The sequence below is a fragment of the Syngnathus typhle genome, linkage group LG7 (genome assembly GCF_033458585.1).
Source record: "Syngnathus typhle isolate RoL2023-S1 ecotype Sweden linkage group LG7, RoL_Styp_1.0, whole genome shotgun sequence".
NCBI classification, from domain to species: Eukaryota; Metazoa; Chordata; class Actinopteri; order Syngnathiformes; family Syngnathidae; genus Syngnathus; species Syngnathus typhle.
In genome coordinates this window covers 15000482-15021390 of record NC_083744.1, presented here as the reverse complement: position 1 = coordinate 15021390, position 20909 = coordinate 15000482, and the positions used below count along the sequence as shown (strand labels likewise).

The 20909-nt window shown below is 43.3% G+C and overlaps 1 protein-coding gene and 1 long non-coding RNA gene across 2 annotated transcripts; one reads left to right on the top strand and one right to left on the bottom strand.

Annotated features, from left to right (window-relative positions):
• Positions 1-205: 205 nt before the first annotated feature.
• Positions 206-20813, bottom strand: LOC133157412 (uncharacterized). The gene is made up of 4 exons (XR_009715010.1): positions 20181-20813; positions 6823-7304; positions 5233-5281; positions 206-1757 (listed from the first exon to the last, which is right to left on the bottom strand). It is a non-coding gene; the product is annotated as an uncharacterized LOC133157412 (long non-coding RNA).
• On the top strand, positions 14163-15618 carry LOC133157411 (uncharacterized). Its single transcript, XM_061283910.1, has one exon. It carries the CDS (start codon positions 14260-14262, stop codon positions 15253-15255), a length of 996 nt encoding a protein of 331 aa, XP_061139894.1. The 5' UTR covers positions 14163-14259; the 3' UTR covers positions 15256-15618.
• Positions 20814-20909: the final 96 nt, after the last annotated feature.

Sequence of the window (20909 nt, the reverse complement as noted above, 5' to 3'; positions counted from 1 at the left end):
ATTTTCAGGTGTACCTAATAAGTTTATGCATTTTTTGTACTGTCAAGAATGTGTATTTGACTCCTTGCTCTTTATTTTGGGGGACACCAACAGATATTACACAACGTAAAACACATATGCATATTGTCATATAAAGCAGTTAGCCAAATGTCAGATTTTTGTTTTCATGCCCAATAAAATAAAAACAAGGAATAAAACACCAGACAAGTTTTAACAGGCTTTAATGTTTATTAAAATAAAAATAAAAGTAAACTTCAAACCAGCAATCTGATGTGAAATTGCAGTAGATATATTGGATAACAATATTTAGGCATCTATATGCATAAACATTAAGTGTTATGAAATAAAGATTACCTAAAGAGAAGAATTCACAACTCGTTCGTGAACGGGAAGTTATGTCATTTTCTTTTTCGTTTTGTTTTACGGCGAAGTGGCACCAGCTTCAATGCGCATTACTGGTCGACACCTACTGGTTGAAGTCATAGTTCAAAATCACTGTAGCGGACATCAAATCTCATCTAAGCACCCAATCAGTCCCATTGCTCCGATATCATCCCCATATGGTGTGTGTGATACATTAGCTAGCATTACAGTCCTTCAAGGTATCTCTCAGCATGTAAATATGAGTGGAGCTCTTTACAAGCCCTAGGCTTCGTCTCCCTCCTTGCACAGTTATTGATATATGTGCTAAACAATAAAACTAAACTAAATGCCATTTCTGGTTGAACAAGATGGTTGTTGTTGTTGAAGCTGCATAGAACTACACCGCATCTTCATGGGTAAAGTCATATTAGAAACAGCTCTCAGTAGGACGCCGGGCGGCTCTGCGCCGCTGCACATTGAATGATAACACATTTGACTGTTGAGAACAGCGTCCATGTTTAAGGCTCTCAGCTGCCAAAGCCTCAAAAATGACAGCCAATTCCACCTTCACAAAATAATGGCGCAGATGAATACATTTGCCTTCAAATTTCGGCATTTCAGCATTAGTTGTCGAAGCGCTTCTTTTGTAATCCCGCCACATTTGCGCGCAAGTCGTAGCAAAATGGTGGCTTTGCCCCTTCACAATATTTGACAGCAAACTTTCAACGTCTTATTCAAATATGTAAACAATGTGTCTTTCTGAATCCAATCTCTCCTCGGGCCGTCCTCAAGGGGTACGTTTAATGATTCCAAAGATTAGGAACAGCCTGGCTAAAAGTGTGAAAAACACAAATAAACGGCGTTGGCTTCTGCGTTGCTGTCACCTTTCCTTTAGGCGAGGCCGCGGCACGCAAACACGGTGAAGGGAAAGAGTGGCCTCATATGGTTTCACTTTGAGGACTATTCCTTCGTCCACTCTCAAAGAGCTCATGTTTCCATCCGTGTAGGTGTGGTCTTCTATTTGGGTCACAACGGAGACCGGAATTCCCAAAGTGTCCGTGTGAGCAAAGTTTTTTTTTTTTTTTTTTTTTTTAATGAAGTGCTTGGTGATGGAAATGGGGCTGTGTTATTTTTATATGAAGGCAAAGATGTCACCGCTTTACTGTGAGAGGTGTCCATCGAGTCCTTTCAGGAGACAGCTGGGCCTGCTCAAGAATCTTGATGCTGAAACCCAAACTCTCCTGTCAGGTTATCGGACTAAATAGTGCACGCTAACAGGCTTGTGTCGAGGGCAGAGGTGAAGCGCGCAGACTTCTTTGGTGACTCGGTTTTTATGGCCTTCGCTGCTCTCGGTCCTTTAGGACTGCGCTTGGGTTTATCCTCGCAGGCGTGAGCTATAAAAAACAAAACCAAATGACAAAAGTTACCAGGCTGCTTTGAAGTCAGACTTGTATTTTTGTCTTGAAGACGTCATTCGAATCAAATAGAAGAGGCTTCAAGGTCTTTATTGGTACATAAAACAAAGACAATTAGAAAAGGAAACTACAGCAGTCTCATTGTGTAGGCGTAAAAAGCAGGATCAACAAGGATGTGCCATTCAATAATCTTCAGCTGAAATAGTTCCCGATTATTTTTTAAATGTTAGTCAAACTATATAGCCACCTGCCATCTAGTGGTCCACATTGGCATTACACGCAAAAGATGTAGAAGTATGTACATTAAGCTAAGCGTGAAGAACAACATTGGCTTTCTAACTGGATCCCACAGACAAAAAAAAAGCTTTATTCGGTCTGCGTCATCTGAACATCACCTTGCTGGAATGCTGATCATCAACAGATGTTCACTTCCGAGCCAGCTCGCCGCTGTAGCTCAAGACCGAAACATTTGCATGTTTACCCTCACTGAAGCAATGAACACAATTTTTTTATTTGAATCTCATGAGCCAATTGCTGTCAAATGAACACAAATCGTGAACACACACATGTTGTACCGCGTCTCGCCACCAGGGTGGATTAGGTCTGGTCTCTAGCTCTCATCAGCACACCCAGGACACGCTGGTGCATTCATTGCACCTTGTTTTCATTCCACTCTACCACCACCCAAAAAAAAAAGTTTTCTCAAGTCTCAGCATTCCAGAAAAAAAGACATCCAAGCATTTGCACACACCGTGGCTTTCTGCAATTACGCCACCCGGACATGAACACGTGCGCTGGTCGTTCTCTGGACAAGCAAACAGAATGTAGCTTTATTAAACATTTCAATCCATCTTGGACTGATTTTTTTTTTTTTCCTCCCACAAAGAGCCTTATTACTCTGTTAGCACTGTAAAGCTCCGCCGGAAATATCAGGGCCTGTAATTATAGTCAGATGCCGAAGGTGACTGAATACACTCGATCGGAACACGCCCTGAACGGACTAGCGAGCCTCAGCAAAGAGCCTGATCGCTTCTCTTCAATGCATGAGACACTTTGGGGCATTCGTGGACAGCTGGCAAGCTGCGGCACATCCCGAGCGTGCAGATGGCAGAGTTGTCTTACTGGAATCGCACTCGGCTCAACACCTGCCTACTATTACACTTGTCAGTATGCTGGCGTGCTTGATCGGAATTTCATTGTCTTTGGCGGTTTTATCCGTGACGCTTATTAAAGTGTCAACTGATGCAGAGTTGGCAATCAGGCAATATTCTTTCATTTTGTATTTTTGTAGACCCAGATAGAAGAATCCGTCTGCCTGCGCTCGGATCGAATCGACCACCTGCGCCGCAACTTAGACCCGCTTTCACCTGGTCTAAAATCGATTCTACTTTCTGTCACCAAATTGTCAATTCAGGATGTTAAAATGAAAACTTTTATTCCATTTGGGATACTTCGACATGATACGTTTATCTCCCTCAAAGTATTTCATTCCAATCCAGATAGAACCTTCTTTTTCATCCTGTTTTTCTTTCTGAAATGACTTTTGAGATTGCAGGTTTGGATAAAAAGGGTAACACAACCTCCACATACCTCCCTCCCAGGAGCGTGCACCCATGGTCGGTATGGCGGTGACGGTGGGGGTTGCCCCTATGGCACCACTGTTGACCTCATACTAAAGGGATAACGCCGCTCTGACTAGCTGAGATTCTCGCACCACACAGGACGATGATGTTGTCATTGGCTAATACGAGTCACCAGCAGCAGGTTACTGGAAGCCTCCACGAGCAAATAATTTCTTCTTGTATCCAATCCAGTGTCTGTTTCCCATTTTAAAATCAGTCACTCTGCCACAGACCAATGACAAGCTCCGTTTGGGGGAGTAAAAACATTCTCCCCCTGTTTGATGTTGATATGATTCACAGCTCCGTTTCCAGCAGAGCTTCAGGATCGGCCAGCCTCAAAGCGGGAGGCCCGGGGCGCTTTGTTGTGGTGGGAAGCTACGCTGCTATCCGGCCGGCCATCTCTGTCGCGTGGATTTCGGGCTGCAGGAAAGTCAACACGGGGAGCTTCGTGAGAAATCCCTTCAACTCGGTACTACCATCTTCCACAATCGCCTCTAAAGTATTGATGGCCGCGACTGTGACTCATATCATGACATCATGGTCTCAGTCTTCCATCCAAGCGGCAAGAAGCTTGACCTCCTGCAACCCACATCGGTTCACCACCACAAACTTTCTGGCCTGCGGGGTTAAAGGTCAAAAGCCTCGAGCTGGGCCGCAGCCCGGGGAGCTGACATTTAAGCTTCGAGATCATACTCAGCAAGTTGGTTTGTGAGGTTTACGTAGCGCATAGTCGGGATTGTCAAACAAAGCTGTTTATGGTTTGAGTGTTTACCGAATATGTCCTGCCTCGGGAAAAAAAATAGATTTGCCAGCCTATTATCCTAAAACCGCACCGTGTTAGAGGTCAGATGAGCTTCAGTCCCGGGACGAGAACATTTCAGAATCACGGCATGCGTATCTCCAGCCTTTTTTTTTTGTTCCTAATTAGCTTGACGGCAACAGCAAAGTGGCACGTTGCAAATGGAGGACTTTTTGAAGAGCGCTCTCATAGGTCCTGCTGACCCCCAGGCTCAAGTAAACATTCCATTTGGCCTTCATGACTCGCCCGTAATTACCCAGACTGCCCCGGGGCCTGACTCACTCACTGCCCGGCCAGCCAACTGGCTCGCTGGATGATTTTTTTTCTCTCTAGCAGACACACAAGCACATGCTACAATGAACATACATGCAAGATTCTCATGTAAAGTCACTCATAGAACTCAATGGGAAAAAGCTTCATGTGCAAAATGCAAAATGAAACACACACGCACACATGCACGCACACACACACACACAAGACTGATTGTCCCCTGTCTGGCTCCACTCACTCATTATCTGTGTAACTGCATGTCTGGGAACTTTAGCCTAGTACACAAGCATTGGAGGCAAACCATTGGAGCCGCGATGATTAACCTTTAGGGCTTGAATGAAACATCGGAAAATGACACAAAAACAATGTCCAGACTCAAGCTTTTCAGCCACAAAAGCTTTTTAAAAAGAGCTGTGCGATGAACAATATTGACTGGCAGGCATTTAAGGCCACTGCTCATTGTCAATGTGCACCACTAATCACTGAAAATATATTTAAGCCCCCCAGATATTTGTCAGAATGTATTTTCTGGTAGCTATATTGATAATCAGGGCTGACTCAAGCTAACCTGAATCTGACACTACAATCTTCATTTCCTTCACATTTTGCAGCCACGCCAATAAGCAAAAAATAAATGTGTCATTAGTTTAATGGATGTGTGATTCCCGAGCACCCGCACTTTTACTAACAAGAAACCATAAATCACTCGTAATTAACTGTTGCTAGACGGCGATAAGTTAAATGTATGCAACTGTGCTGTTACCTTAAATTTCATCAGTGTTTGTCAACCATCAGTCAGTCATTTGTGCACCCTGGGAAAAAAAAAAAAAAGGCAAAGTGTGATTGCAGCAATACATAAATGTCATAAGGGTTAATCCAACAATGCTGTTTATGTGAAACATCACTGAAATATTTTCAAAGGGTTCTGACACGAAAAAAGTCATTGCCGTTGTGTATAAAAAGGTGCTGCACAAATACACGGGTGTCGCTGCTGTGAATGTAGTCAGTGTTCACTCAAGGCCCTCTCTCAAATGCGTGTTTACACTGGCGGTCTCGATCGAGGCAGAAGAAAAGCGCCATCACCTTCTTCCAGACAGATTAACCTTCACATTCAGGTTAACAGCCGTCATCCAGCACAGGAAATTCCCCTTGCACGTTACAGAAGGCTAAGCATTTTTTTTTTCCTTGCATTAGCAGAATTCTGCTAATTTAGCTCGGCTGTGCTACACGGAAAGTTGAGTCAAAAATTGTTCTGTAGGTCACCAATAATGTAAAAATTCTGACTGTTTGTGGAGTATGACTGAAGCATCCTGTTTTTATCCATTTTAGAGGGCGGCCATTTTGCCACTTTCCGTCGACTAAAAATGTTGCTCAGGTAACAACCAATCATGGCTCAGCTTGCAGATGTCACATGACCAAAAACACATGCAAATTTTAGCATTTTTTGCTGTATTTGACAGTATTTGATTAGAGGTTAAGCTAATTTAAGTTTGTAACATTCACCAGCTACATTAGTACTTACGCGAGTGCTAGCAGAGGTGTCCCAGCCGGTCCGCTAATGGCTACTACAGACATGCTAGTATTATGTCCAACAAACCAGTTTGAACTATTTTCACTTTATGTACATTTTGCATCATACAAATCAGCTTTGTTTCCATTTGGTGCGGTATTGTCAAGGCTTTGGCTCTCCCCGCTGAGACCTTATAAGGAGGCTCGCTCATCAACAGAGTGGGACATTTGATCCTCGCAGACAAATGGAGAACACTTAGACTGGAAACAGTGGGCTGGCGGAGGGGGGTGCGGGCGGCGCTGGCTGGTGGCGGGTTCTAAGCCACCATGGTTAACCATCCTGGAGATATCGCTCACACGTCTCCAGGCGCTTTTCCAATGACTTAAATGTGTGGAAGAGTTCAAAATGGCTTTTTGCCACGCAGCATTAAAATTCACTGAAACAAAATCTCTGCTGCTAAACATGCAAGCAGCACACTTTGCCTCGGCGGCCCCCGCTGAAATCTGAAAAGTGGCAGGTGTTCTCCGTCTTCGCCGCGACATGTCACATCACAGATTTTAGCGATAAATACGTTCATTCCCCCATTGCTGTTGACAGCAATAGTGACGCTCCACGTCGGGAAAAACAGCTGGCCCGAGACTCTCCTCTGTCCGTCACTCTAAGAGCTGAGTCAACAACACGAAGTGGTCGGAATTAAGTAAATACGAAATCTACTGAGCACCTATTGCAGACAGTCGACCGTTATCTCAACGAGTTCTTTGACAGGCATCGCGAGGTCGACTGCCAACGTTTACATTTTTTTTTCTCCTCTGACATGTGTTTGCGAGACGCTCTCCTTTTTACCTTCGTTCTCTCTTGGCCCGCCGTTGAACTCGAGGGGTGCAGGCCAAGCGTAGGAGTCGATGACTAGACGATTAGCTTGGTTAACTCGTCGGAGTGACCTCACGCTCTTATCAGCCGTCGCCTTTGGATCAGTCACTGGAAGCCCGCCACGGGTTCTGCATCACCTGAGTCGAGAGGGGGGCGAATTGTGTTAAGTGAGTGCCGCAGCTGTGTGGCCGGCGGGCAGGTGGGCCGAGCCCCTGACACTTAACGGTTAGAGTCCAAGCTGAGGCCTGTTCGTTGCTCGTAAAAGACGTAGCGGAAAGATGCAAAAAATGCATCATTCCATTTTATGATTCTTATGTAATCATTCCTTTCGTAGAGTTTCTCCCCTTGTTGGATCCTTGCGGCGGCCGGACGAGTTGATGACAGGCCTTCTGCGAACAGGCTGCTTGGCTCGGCCGTTCATCTTGCCGTCTCGAGGGCGCTGACAGCTGGAGTTGCTGATGGAACAATAGCAGCATGAAGAGCTCCAGCAGAGAAAGATGGCGGCCAAAGACCTCCTCTTGGCTCCTAGGCAAGGTTAAAGTCTTTCATGTCTATTCTCTGCAGCATTGGGATTAGTAAGGCAAAATTAATACTTAGTGTACACCTTTGTGTTAGGGGCAAGGGGAAGCCCCGCCCCCCGTCTCTCCCCACTAAACATGAAATTAGCTTCAGTCGCCATTTGAGCGTTCTAATTTTAGATGAATTATCTTGACACGAAATTGAACGGCAGACCGATACCAGTAGATTTTTCCAGAACCCTTGATAGATAAAACCGTAATAATTATGCTCTGAAGAAAACATGCTGTTGTTACTAAAACTTTTTTTAGCCTTGAAGAGGAAAAAAGTGAAACTACATGACTCAGCAAAATCAAAGCGAATTGGATTCGTCCCGCTGTGCTTTGCTTAATTAATCCATGTCAGACTTTGATTGCCCGTGAAAATGTTGCGTACAATTTTTTTTTTTTGCTTCAGCTCAGCAGCATATAAATATTCAATTGCACTTGGCCGCCTGAGGCTGCTGCTAATCCTCCTCCGAGGTCGCTGTCAACCAGGAACATATTTGAGGGCAGCTGGGTAATAAATCTAAGCGTTGCTTTCCCGAGCCCGTTATGCCGGGCGACAAAGGCTGTGACGGGATTCGTGCGCCGGGGACCGTCACCTCCGACAACCGGATGGTGTCAAGCAATAACGGAAACATGGGGGAAGACAACAGCAAGCACGAGCAAAAAATGAGGCGCTTGGATTCCGATCCACCCTTGACCGTAGCAACGGCAACAACATTTCTGGTTGTAAAACAGCTTGACCCTCCCTTGAAAGGGCCATAATATTTCACCGGCAACACTTTCATGTGTGCTGTGCTCCGTCGTCGGGTACGGGCGGAATGCGAGGAATGGCTGAGCGCTCTCTTATGAGCACGCGTAATCCCTCCGAGGACAGACGAGTCATGCCGTCTCTTCCTCGGGTGCTATAAAGAGTCATTTATTCTCACAGGGACGAGAGGAAGAGTGTCGAGGTGCGGACTTTGGCTCATGCCGAGCCAAGTTCATTCGAAATGGTAACTTGGCAGACCTGATTGTTGTGCTTCACGCACAATGACTGCCAGAAAAGGTCACCGGCATTTTCGAGCCTTGCTAGGGGTAAGAAAAAAAGAAAAATCAGTTTATATTCCCAACCCATAATCAGTGTGTGACGATCTAAATTGGAGCAGAAAATCAACAGGTTGACCTTTGACCCCTTCTGGTCCATTGCGGCCTGACGACCTCTCTGCTGATGTCAATTAGGGTTTGCTCACCCAACGTCCGCAAGGTCAGCGCGGGGCCAAAGTACCTGTGAGCCGAGGTCACGGAAAGGATGGAAGAATTTCAAAGCCTGATAACATTTGGCTTTTATTAGCGGTGAGGGTCGGGTCATTGTTACGCCGGAAACGCCGTCTTGCTCCAACGGGTCGGGACAGTCCCGAGTCTCCGAGAGCGGAAAGAAGGGAAGACGTCGCTATCAGATAGCATGTTGTGAGCGACGACGTTAGCAAAGTGCCGCCGGCTGGCTTGAGACGTCGCGCTGGTTTGCGACGCTAATCAACCAGTGTGTGTGTGTGTGTGTGTGTGTGTGTGTGTGTGTGTGTGTCTTGTGTGTGTCCACGGTGTTGTGTGGCACAGCCGTTTTCACTCACACTGGAGAGTATGATGACTGACGGGAAATGCAGTATGTAAACAAATGCTATTTTTATCCCGCTCCACCACACCGATGCTGACGGGGCTGAAAACTCCAGCCACTAACCACACAAAATAAAATTTAAAAAAATCACAGTAATATTCAATCAACTTGGCATCATTGGAAGGACAAAAAAAAGTCAGTTATTTCCACAATCTTGCGTTCAACAATTACCGTAATTTTCGGAGTATAAGTCGCACCGGAGTATAAGTCGCACCAGCCATAAAATGCCCAAAAAGGTGAATTTTCGGACTATAAGTCGCTCCTGAGTATAAGTCGCCCCCCCCAACCAAACTATGAAAAAAAAACGCGACTTATAGTCCGAAAATTACGGTACACAATAAAATTAAAGCTAATACTAAAAAAAAGAAAACCAAATTGCCAACTGAGGTATTAAAATAACTTTTTTTTTTTCACGCTTTCACTTTTCAAGCAGAAATTCATTTTTGGCATCATCTTCCCGTAAATCTCTGCCAGAGGAACGTGTTGACAATTTGTTGGCCTCAAGTCAAGCAGGGAATGTAATTTTGTGGGATGGCGTGTTCTCGCCGCCGCGTGTTGTTCCCTTTATCATCTTTCCTACATTTACACCGTGACTTCATCGCTAATATTGAATTTCTCCCTGTTGGCATCTCACCACCGACCACGTATCGGTATGCAAAATCGTGTCTAAGGAACGATGATTTCCGAATGGCTTTTGCAAACATCATTTGATCGCGTTGTTTATCCTGAGAACTTGTGAGCACTTATTTATCGTCCCAAAGAAAAACAGCAATTTATTTCCAATGGCTTTAGGTGGATTTCGGAGCTATCGGTGCTATTTGGTCAAGACTTTTGGGAATGTTGGCGCAAACACAGCAGACAGAGTTTATAAGAACTGTGATATCCTCAGATTATCCATGAACTCTGCGTTACCTGCGCTCGCTAAGCTATACTTGGCCGGCTGGGGTTGACACTGAGATCAGGTCATATAACACATATTGCTGGCTCATATTTTATTATTTCTCAGATTAAAGAGGGATTAGTCTTTTCTTCGTTTTGCCTATAAATGGCAGATGTGGTTTCCATTCAGATTTTTATTTGGAGCCGCTGAACCGCATCCAAATGGGAAGCTTTTGGTATGCAATCGCAATATAGTCCCGCTGTACAAGTTACCATTAGGACTGTAACTGACAATTGATTATTTTGTCGATTAATCGATTAATCATGTGTTGTTTTCTCCAGAGTACTTATTTGTGTGCTATTTTCAAAGCTGAATGCTCTTCGCTTTTGCGCCGTTACAGCTAGGCGTCTGTGAAAAGTCGACTCCGCCAGCTGTGTCAATCTTAGGTTAGCTTAGCCATTAGCATGGCTTATTCGCGGCCACAGGGACGACAATTATTGACTTGGAAGCCATTCCACGATGCATTTAGGCATACCGGTAGCCAGCCGATGCACGTTGCTAGCTAGATGCTACAACGTAATGAGTCCAGAGCTAGTTTTGATCAACCATGAGCCGAGCGTTAATTTCTGAGAACAACAAAAATTAGAGAGTAGCTGTTGTTAAGAAGCTGAAGTCGTTTACCAAAAACAATTAGCAATTGATCGATTAATCGTCTATTATTCGTCGCACCTCTATTCGATATGTATTGAAGCAGTGACATTGGCAAGTTGTAAACAAACTCTTGAGGAGAGTGAAAGTGAAGGCCTATCATGAGATCAGCAGAGGTTGAGAGGCCTCTGTGGCATGTGCAAGCTTTACTGTTTTACAACAACATCTCACTCTTATCGTTGACCACGCCGCATTCCTGTCGGGGGCAGACCGAGTTTCCCCCCCCCCCAAGTCTTCGTTCATAAGATTTACAATTGCGCTGACAATATCAGTGATTTGTAAGTGGGCGTTTAGAGCCAGTAGCAAGCCAAACATTTGGCAAAAACGGAAGGCCAATTGTTTTGAAGGTGAACGGCACTCTGTTTGTTAATTTCGACATTTCTGGTTGTATTCAAGATGAAATCAAAGGGAGCAAATGTACTGCAGAAACCAAAGGAAATTTCAGTTTCTTGCTCAACTTTTGTCTGACTTCTTTTGTCCAAAAATAGTTTAAAATACTATATCCAATTTTGGTAACTCTGCTGTGATCAAGCAAGGCGCTACAAAAAAAATGAGCATCACAGACAAATGAAGAGGATTTAAAGTCGCTGCTGAATGGATTTGTGTTCCAGCTGAGATAAGACGGATCCCTACATGAGGCCACGCGAAGGCCTCGGTGATAAAACATTTATGAGGCACAGCTGGTTTTTTTAAGCCAAGTTTAATGAGAATATTCCACATCTGAGACGAAGAGAGCGGACACTTCATTAGGTACACCTGCGCAATTAAATGAGGGACGACCCGCCGAGAGCAGAACGCAAAAACGTGCAAACAGAAATGGAGAAAGACTACTTTCCCTTCTGTATGTCGTTTTTTTTTTTTTTCTCCCGAGGGAATCTATCGCTGTTTACGTAGATAGAATCAGCTGACGCCGCACCCATGAGGCCGTCCGTCTCTTCTCAAACACAAGCTTATCAGCAAGAAACCTCAAAGGTATCATCTTCAGTGCTTGGTCATCACCCAGATCATTTTTTGGATGCAAGTTTGTTTTTGATCAACATCAAGTAAACAGATTGAAAGCGCCGTGACCTCTAGCAAAGGAGAGCAGTTTGTTTTGGTTTGCAGAGGATAAAGAATATATGCCTGTAAGCGTTGGAGCAAAAGGCTCCAGGTCCTTTGTTTAAACTTGAACTCCAAGTGACCGACGGGAGGTTTGTTCTCGGCGGAGATGGAAATGAGTGATCGCCCGCCGTGCAGTGCCTCCCCATTGCACATCAAAGATGCTCACCCTGCCCTCGTAGATATTGTGCCTCAGTGACCAAAAGCAGCCGGTCCGAGCATGACCAACATGACACAACCTCCTTGGTGACGGCAAGCGCGATAAGCCCTCGGGCCCAGCATTGTCTTTGAAGCCCCCCCTCATTTTTCTCCTCCTTCTCCTTCCAGACAATTTAGAGAAGCGTGTAATGCAAGAGGAAATATCAACGGTGATCTCTTGAACTCTGTCATAAAACAAAGGTCTGTTTTTTCTCTCTTCGGCCATTTTGGGGGAAATAGTGGGAGCTCAGAGGGAATGCATGACAAACGCTTGTTTCCGTACTTGTGTGGGAAATAGACATCTTGTCCATAATATCATCCTGTATATTCACGCCAGAAGTTTTTAAATGTTCTCATTTACTTTCTGTAACCTGCAAGTTGCAACAATAACTGTCTGGCATGTATGAAATTCAATTAAGCAATAATGTCATGTAAAATCATAACACATGAAAATATTCATATAATTTGCCAAAATATTTTTTAAATTCTACACCTCTTTTGCCAAACATTAATCAAATAATAAAAACATTTATTTAAAAAAATAAATGATTAACATTGTTACGCATTTTATTAAAAAGAAATCAAAATCAAATCAATAACATTAAGTAATTTTGCTGAGCTGGCTAGTCAGGTTAAGTAATGCTAATTTGTATTTTACACAAAGTACTGCTGGTACAATAATTTGCATCAATACAATCAAAATAGAATTTAAAAGAGTAATGAGTATTAACAAGCCTAATGCATTCAAAGAACACTTTTTTTTCTCCCATAATTAATCTTTAATTGGAAGCTTAGGGAAAAGCCCAAAGTTAAGCAGATCAACTCCTAATTGCTGACTGGGAGCAGGGAATTCCCTAATGTGCTTACTGCCACTGTTAAAAAATAAAAATACATTTAAAAGTGGCCAGGATTAGTGGCTGGGCTCGGCTGAGCTCGGCTACCACCGCTGCCTTCTGCGCCAAACACCAAATGCCCTTTTCATTGGGCAGAGGCCCAAAGAGTCTGTCTGCGGGTTAATTGGCCCCCTTTCAAGCTTTCAGTCTGCTCGGCTGATGTGTAATTTAGAGGCCGCAGATGGAAGCTGACAGCGGGATGCGCCAGAGCCGCTTGGACCAGACGTGACTCGTTTTTAGAAGACCTTTGGGGATGAAAACGTGGTGCCCCCTTTCCCTTTCCGTGATTCAACGAGTGCTCGGAATATCCTCTTTTTGTTGTTTGTCCTAAAGTAATTTATTTCCATTTTTATTAACTAAAATTCCATTTCTTTTTTCCTAAAATATATATATATATTTGTAAATAGTCAACTTCCAATGCTTAATATAATACAAATCTAGAATCATAGCCATAAGTGCATCTCCAAATTAAAAAAGACCTAGATGGAAAGTTTACACAAAGGCTATCATTTGTGGCATGATGAAGAAAAAAAAAAATGCTGACTCGTGGAATGCTTTGGTGACATAACTATCATTAAAGCAAAGAAACTTATTACACGTTAATTATATGACATAAAACAGCAGCGTGCTCTTCTCTGGCAACACTTCGTTTTTATTTGCCAGTTGGCCCGATGTCATCTTGGATGGCATTTGTGACGAGGAATTCGTTGCGTTTGGCCCCCCTGCGGACATAGCTGACATTTTACATGCATCTGTTGCCGCGGGGAAGGAAAATGCGTAATGACGGCGAAACAGAGCCAGGTGTTGCCGCTCTGCCCATTTTTGACGCGACAGAGATTTACAGAGCCGACGCTAATTGTCGGAAATTAGACAAAGATGACAAATCAACTTGTGCCAGGTTAGCCCGACGTCGACAGCGTGCTTTACTGGAAACACTGCTGGGGGATTTTTAGACAACTTTGAATTGGATGACTGATTTATGTTATCTACCTCATAAAAGGTTGTATAAACCAGAATTAATTTTGATTACGTGTCTCCACCTTGCCAATGTGTCTGCTACGGTCATTTGAAAGCTTTGACTCTTTTCCCACAAAGACCCGCCCATAACAAACAAGCTCCGCCCTCTCAGGTCGATGGCTCAGGTAGGAGCAATTCATTTGCTTTGCTTTCTGCAAAATATTATTCATTATTGTCATAGGGGAACTGGAGTACCAAAACCATCCATGCAAGCACGGGACGCTTGTCTGTGAGTGTTGCAACACGACAACACTCGCCGGCGTCTCCGGGAAGTGAAAGTGGACTTGATCAGCGCAAGTTCCTTCCTCTAGAAGATTTACAGGTTTCACAATGTTCACTTGTTCCCAGTAGCCTCCGACACTGCTTGTTAGCTTTCTGTCTCCTTTTTATACATCTCGAGTCATGTACGCCGGCATCATGCTCTTCGCGATTGCTCTGCGTGGATCCTTTGCGAGCGCCGACAAGGACACGTGTGACTTGTACGCCGCCGTCGGACAAATGGTGGAGCTTCCGTTTATTTATAACCAACTGGCCAACACGGACGTGCTGAGCTGGACTCACAACGGCACCATCATTTTCAACCGGGAGCAAACCAGAGTGTCCGTCGGGAAACCCGAGGACGTCTCCAAGACCGGATCGCTCCTGTTGAAGAACCTGAAGCTCTCCAGCGGGGGTTTGTACCAGGCCATTGTGCGCAAACCCAATTGGACTCTGGTCAGCGAGTGGACCGGCCGTCTCTGCACTTTGGACAAGGTGTCGCAACCGCGACTCGGTTACCTCTGTGACCTGCAAATCGGGTTTGTCAATCTAAGCTGCCACGCGGCCAATCCTCACGATTTGTCCTTCTCGTGGTCCGTCAATGATATCGTCTTATCGGGTGCCACCAAGCAGACTTTGAACGTATCGCTGGACAGGGAGAAGAGTTTCACGTGTAGGGTAAGGAACAGATTCAGCACGGAGAAGAGCGACACTGTTCGTCCAGTTTGTAAAAACCCACCGGCGACTTCACCGGCGATGCCGTCAACTCTGTCTTGCTTGACATCCAAAACGATCATCGCCATACTGGCGGGAGAAGCAGCGCTGTTTCTTCTTCTGCTCGTCATCGTCGCCGCGTTGTGTCGTCGGCCAGGACGGGACGAAACGCGCCTTTCGGGGAAAGAAGGTTTCAGAATGGTTTCCGTAAAACAGCAGAGATCTGAGCTCAGCAGCCCAGATTACGAAACCATGAACCCCGCTGATGTTGGCGCTCCAGCCTTTCAAGAACCTTCCACCAGAATTTCCCATCCGAGTGCTTCGACGCCCGGTGAAAACCTTCCACAGCCTGAGCAAGCTGCTACCAAAGACCCCTCACCTGTGCCAAAACCCAGGACCAAGAACCCACAGACACCAAATATGTGACGTTCTTAGAGGGGAATGAATCGATTGCAACTGGACCTTTCTGGTTGTCTTAGAAGAGGTTTTGTCTCTCACCCGAGCAGGCTTGATCAGGTGAGATCCGAAACGTCTTTTCAGACAACCAGAAGAGTCCAGATTGATGTGTTCTTTGAATTCAGTTTCGTGGGACAGAAATTGTCCGCATGAGTCTGTAAATTAAGTTTGTAGTCATGATGTCATTGACCAATGGACGTGGAAGAAATTTTTCATCAAGACCTCGAGAAAACGTGTTGTCATCTCCATGTTATAAATATTGCTGCACGCCATGTCGATGTAATAATGTTTAACATATGTATAATAAATGCATCCATGTGTGTTTTAATTTCATGTTGACGTTAAGACATCCATGGAAAAAACACAACACTTCTCACCATCTGGTTAAATTTGGCCTATTTTGGAGGTGGAACTGACTATTGTCAGCTTTCTAAAAGATTTCTACAGATAAATGTATTATTAAATTTCTTTTTAAAAATACTATTAAAATGTTTTAATTTTAATCGTAAATTTTGCATTTGTCATTTTTTTGTAAATAAATTGTAAATTTAACATTTGTAATGTTACAACTCAGGTCAGATCATCTTCAATTAATTTCACAACATACTCCCAAAAAAATAGGGTCATTTTGCATTGATATTTGACTCTACCATTCTAGCAATTCCATTCTTCGACGGCGTTGCAGTGAAATAAAGTCGATCTTCCATTCCAAACTCGGCGCAGTAAGCGGCTTATCTGTGTCAAACAGCAGCCTTTGTTCCGGCTTCTTACATTTTCAACATTCTCTTGCTGAAAATGTGCTTGCTTGCAAGAAGTTATTAAAAGAAGCAACAAGCACAAAAAAAAAAAAAAAAAAAATCAACAGAGGAAAGGATTAGCTAAGGCAAATATCTATTATCCGCAACGGGCAAGTGTTAATCCGCACATGAAAGTGTCCGCCGTCTGGTCTAATGCTGTGTGACAGCCTCATAATGGAGCACGGTGGCAGTAAAGTAAACCAACTCGCAATGTCATCTTTTGTCCACGCCGGCGCACCGATCCGTTTGGGAGCGCCGAGCCCGACGACGCTTCTCCAAGAAGCCGGCACGCCACTTCCGATTGCGTTTTGTTTAATGAAACAAATCTCATATGCATTCCGCAGATTGGCTCTGAGACGCCGTCGACCTTTTTGATGGCGGCATGCGGGTAAAAAAAAAAAAAAAAAAGTGGCTCAATTACCCACGGAAAGTATTTATGCCCGCGTCAGATGGATCGCGAGGCCGCCCGCCCGCCATCTGCCAAGTCTGCGGAATGTACCGAGCAAATCAGAAAATCAGAGGTTAGCGGACGCTGCAGGCTGTTTTGGAATCAGATTCGTCGGGGAGGGAAACGGTTTGCATTCTTGCGCAACAGTTTGTTTATCTCGAGCCAATTTGGATTTTATAATGATGTCGCCCCAAGATGAGGGATTCAAATGAGGTCAATTGAAAATGAATTGAAATTCTCACATATGGTTCGATTCTACTTTGAAGTTTTTCTTTGAAAAACTGCAGTATCCATTTTTTGGGGGGGGTTTCCGCATGACAAAAGTTGCAGACGGGTTGTAAAAGTGCATTCAAAAGTCCGCTTCTAATAGTATACGGGTTGCGATCATTAAAGTAGTCAGGATGTTGCTCACTCTTTTATTTGTCGCCAGGTGGAATTCGGCGCTTTGTATTTATTTGGGATGCGTTTATGAAATCCAGGTGAAGTGCCTACTCGCCATCAGCTGTCGACTCAAAGGTTCAGTCGGCCGGTGCTTTTTAAAGCTTTTAAAGCTGCACTATCATTTCCACCGGCTCTCTAATAAAAAGGCTTCTATCGGGGCAAATTACCCATCCATGCTCTGATAGAAATCAGATGGAGGAAAGGGAGAAAAAGAAAAAATCTAACTTGTACTTTAATCAGCATCTCGTGTGTACACACACGACATTTAGCAAATGTAACATTCTTTTGCCAATGTTAACTTAAAACGTGGCACTGAATACATTTTTTTTTTTTTTGTATTTTGGCTGGGGTTTGTCCCAGATTGCCAATATGGCTTTTTTGGTGTAGATAGTTTGAGGTTTAAGTTTTTGAGAGAAAAAGGGAGCCTTTTTTCGGCCTTGTTTTTGGTTATGTGGGGGATAACGGCGTGTCGGTGAATCCGTGCGACAAAAGAGGAGAGAGGTGTAAAGGTGTGACGGGGGGAGCCTGACAACGCTGCGTTTTTGCTTTGGCTATGTGACGTCTATCTCGGGAAGCATCAGTGCAACACAACGGGAGGCCTCGCTGTGTGGCCCGGTGTCTTCCCTTTGAAAGCCACTCTGGTTCCGAGCTAACCTCACCTGGAAAAAAAAAAAGCTTTTAAAAGTACTTTTATCTCTCAAATAGATAAGCCCAATAATGTGTTTGTATTTTGTTCATGGTTACCATGGAGATGAGCTGGGCTGTTTTTTTTCCACAATTGCTCAGGAATAACCTTGTCAATTGAAATCAGTCCAAAATGCTAACATTTGGGATTCTAACATGAAGCTAGGTTGATTGGAACTTTCTGTTCACCTTAAAAGTCTAATGCTATGCTAACAATTGGTATGCTACTATATAGCAACTTCCATTTTGTTGACGACTGCAGCCCATTCAACAACAAACGCTCATGCTAACGTTAGCTTACACGTCGCCTTGGGCGTTAGATGCAATAGTGTCGAACTACTCTAAAATAAAATGTTTAATAGCATATATTAGTCTTGGGCTGATATATTCAATGTGTTTTATTCCCTGTGGTATTATTTAGAATCAGAACACATGTAATCACATGTCTAACACATCTTCCAGGCCAATAAATCTTAGTGAAATGAGCTCCTTATGGCGGCTGATAGACATTGACGCTTCTTACGCCAGCAAAACGTGCAGCTGGGAGGTCGACGTCGTGACTCGCAAATCCCATTTAGGCCGCTACGTAGCGTGTGAGGAGCTCCTGAGAGTCCTTTTCACTTATATTTCAGGCAATATACCGAGATGTTCTCGTGAAACGCAGTTGATTTGCAAGCATGTTTTGAACCGACGAGGGGATGTTTAAGTGGATTTTTGTTGCGTAGTGAAGTAAATGCACGCTAGTTACGTTTCATGTTTCCGAACAGCTGTTGTCGCTCATCGGGCGAAACCTCAAGTTCAGTTTGTGTGTAATTTTTCTAAATTACATGTAAATCACTCTGACACATTATAGGCATGACTTTTGGGGAGGAGGGGGGGGGGGGGATTTATGGAACGTTTACGTATATACAAAAAAAATGCAACTTAAGAATAGAATAGATCTTTATTGTCATTGTCACACATGTACAACGAAATTTAAAAAGTGCCAACCGATCAGCGCATGAGATAACAGCACTTCCATTCATTTATCAGAAGACACCTTACGCTCTTGCTTTGACACAGAATATTAATACTGCCCAAATACGGTAAGTAGGATGTTCAAAAGCATTTGTTCAAAATACATTATTAACCGTGAGATTTCTTGCGGTAACGCAGGTCAACGTGGTTGACGTGAAAAACAGAACAAAGGTAACAATTAAAACCCCTCCAGAGTGTTAAAGCTGGTCAAAATAATTAGGCCACCTTTCTCCAACTCCACTAGTTTTGTGGAGGGTCCTGACTATCGCCTATGAGGACCTTTGCCGACTTTTTTCCAAACTATGCTGACACAGAGCAACATTTTCCAGGCGGAAAATATTTTCCATGAGGAAAACACTGTGCCACTGCTGCTAATTGCGTGCATGTCCTCGTTTAACTCAGTATGGTTAAAACGTCTTGGATCAAAATCTTGACCCAACTGGGCCAAATCCTCAACCCATTGTGCTGGGTATATAAATGACCAGACATTGCCTTGGTTCCTTAACCAGCACTTCCTCAATCATTTTGTGTCCAATATCATTCATCAAATCAAGATGACCACTGAACAAACCTCCATGAAATTTTAAAGACGAGCTGAAAATTGTGAGTACGCATGACGCCCCGTCCCAGGGGTCCAACACGGAAACCATTTGCCCCTGAGATTTTTCCTGGGTGGAGGTAGTGTCTCGGTGCACATGTGTGTGGGGGCTTTCGCGGATTTTCGAGTAGACATGGAGCATTAAAGATGAATTTGATACAGGGGAAGACCAACTGTTGCGTTGTGGGGTGTCTGCGAGATAAGAGTTATGGACTTGATCGGTTTTATGTTGAATTAGTGAGAATGTGTTACCCAAATAATAATACATTAAACATTTTCAAAAGTACTGTTCAAAATAAATATTTATTTATTAAGGGGCAACGAACTAAAAAAAAAAAAACATTCCATATCCCATTTGTGTCGGTAGTTACATGTTTTGCCACCATCTGCCGGCAGTACTTGGTAATTACACACCATTTAGCCCGTCCCCGTTTATTTGGAATCATTAATTCGTGTACTTTAATAATTTTTATCATTAATCAAGACTTTCGTTTTTCTTTCGATAATTATATATTTGTTTAATTATTCTGTGTTTTGTAATATTTAACCAATATTACAATTATTAAATAAATATCTTCATGATAATTTCTTCAATATAATTTTCACTTTTTCTTTTAAATTATTGTTTTTATTTAATTGATTTTTTTAGTTTAATTTCTGAAAGGATATTTTTATAATTACGTACTCCAGTGACGTGCGGTTTTGTCCTGCACCTAACCGTGTCACAATAAAGGGTGGGGAACGCTGCTTTAGTGCGTTTTTTTTTTCATTATTTAATTTGAACTATTTTAATTAAAAAATCATATCAGCAGTCTTCACGTATAAAAATACTCAATAAAGCATGTCTTCGATCGTGCGTACCGCTCCGTTTGAAAAGACATGCTCCGAAGTCCCGTTGTCCGAATCATACCTTCTAACTCCGGAGTTGCTCCTCCTTTACCGATAACCTCTTGCTTGGACCGAAAATCCATCGTTGAAAATCGTTTGGATATGTGATCCTCCATTATAAAACGAAATGTAAAAATGGAGGAAGAAAACTAAACAAAAAAAGACCCAAAATGTAAACCGAAAAAAAATGGACGACGGCTCCTCAGGTGTTCACAGTTAATACCTATCAAATCTCTTATTCTACAGGTAAGCACATGAAGCATCCCGGGATCACTAGCACCCCCTGCCGTAAGACCGGAAAACCTTTTTGTAGCCTCCGTAAGGTCTCTTTTCAAAGCCGTTTTGGTCATCTAAACTTTAGATTCTAAAGAAACACGACGTTACAGACAGATGACAAAAAAATATATTATATACACCAGCTTAACTACGGAAATGAGTTAATATATCGTCTTCGATTTTAAAATAACTATAAAAATTCAGCAATTTTGGTTCAAAATGATTCAAAATGATTGAAATTAAAAGGAAAATGACTTTATAATAAAAACAATTGAATTTGGTTTTCCCCTTTTCATGATGGCAGGGGAGGCCGTAGTTGCCTTATCCAATTATACCCGCTAGATGTCACTGTTTACCCAGAAAAGAACACTTCTGTTGGGTCACAGGGTACAAACCGACCATCAACCACATTTACATAAATACTTCAACAAATTGGCAATGTTTAGAGAATTTGCTTTTTTTTTTTTTTTTTTAA

Bases quoted from the DNA above. Each gene is read 5' to 3' on its own strand.
- LOC133157411 (XM_061283910.1), top strand. From the start codon at position 14,260: ATGTACGCCGGCATCATGCTCTTCGCGATTGCTCTGCGTGGATCCTTT.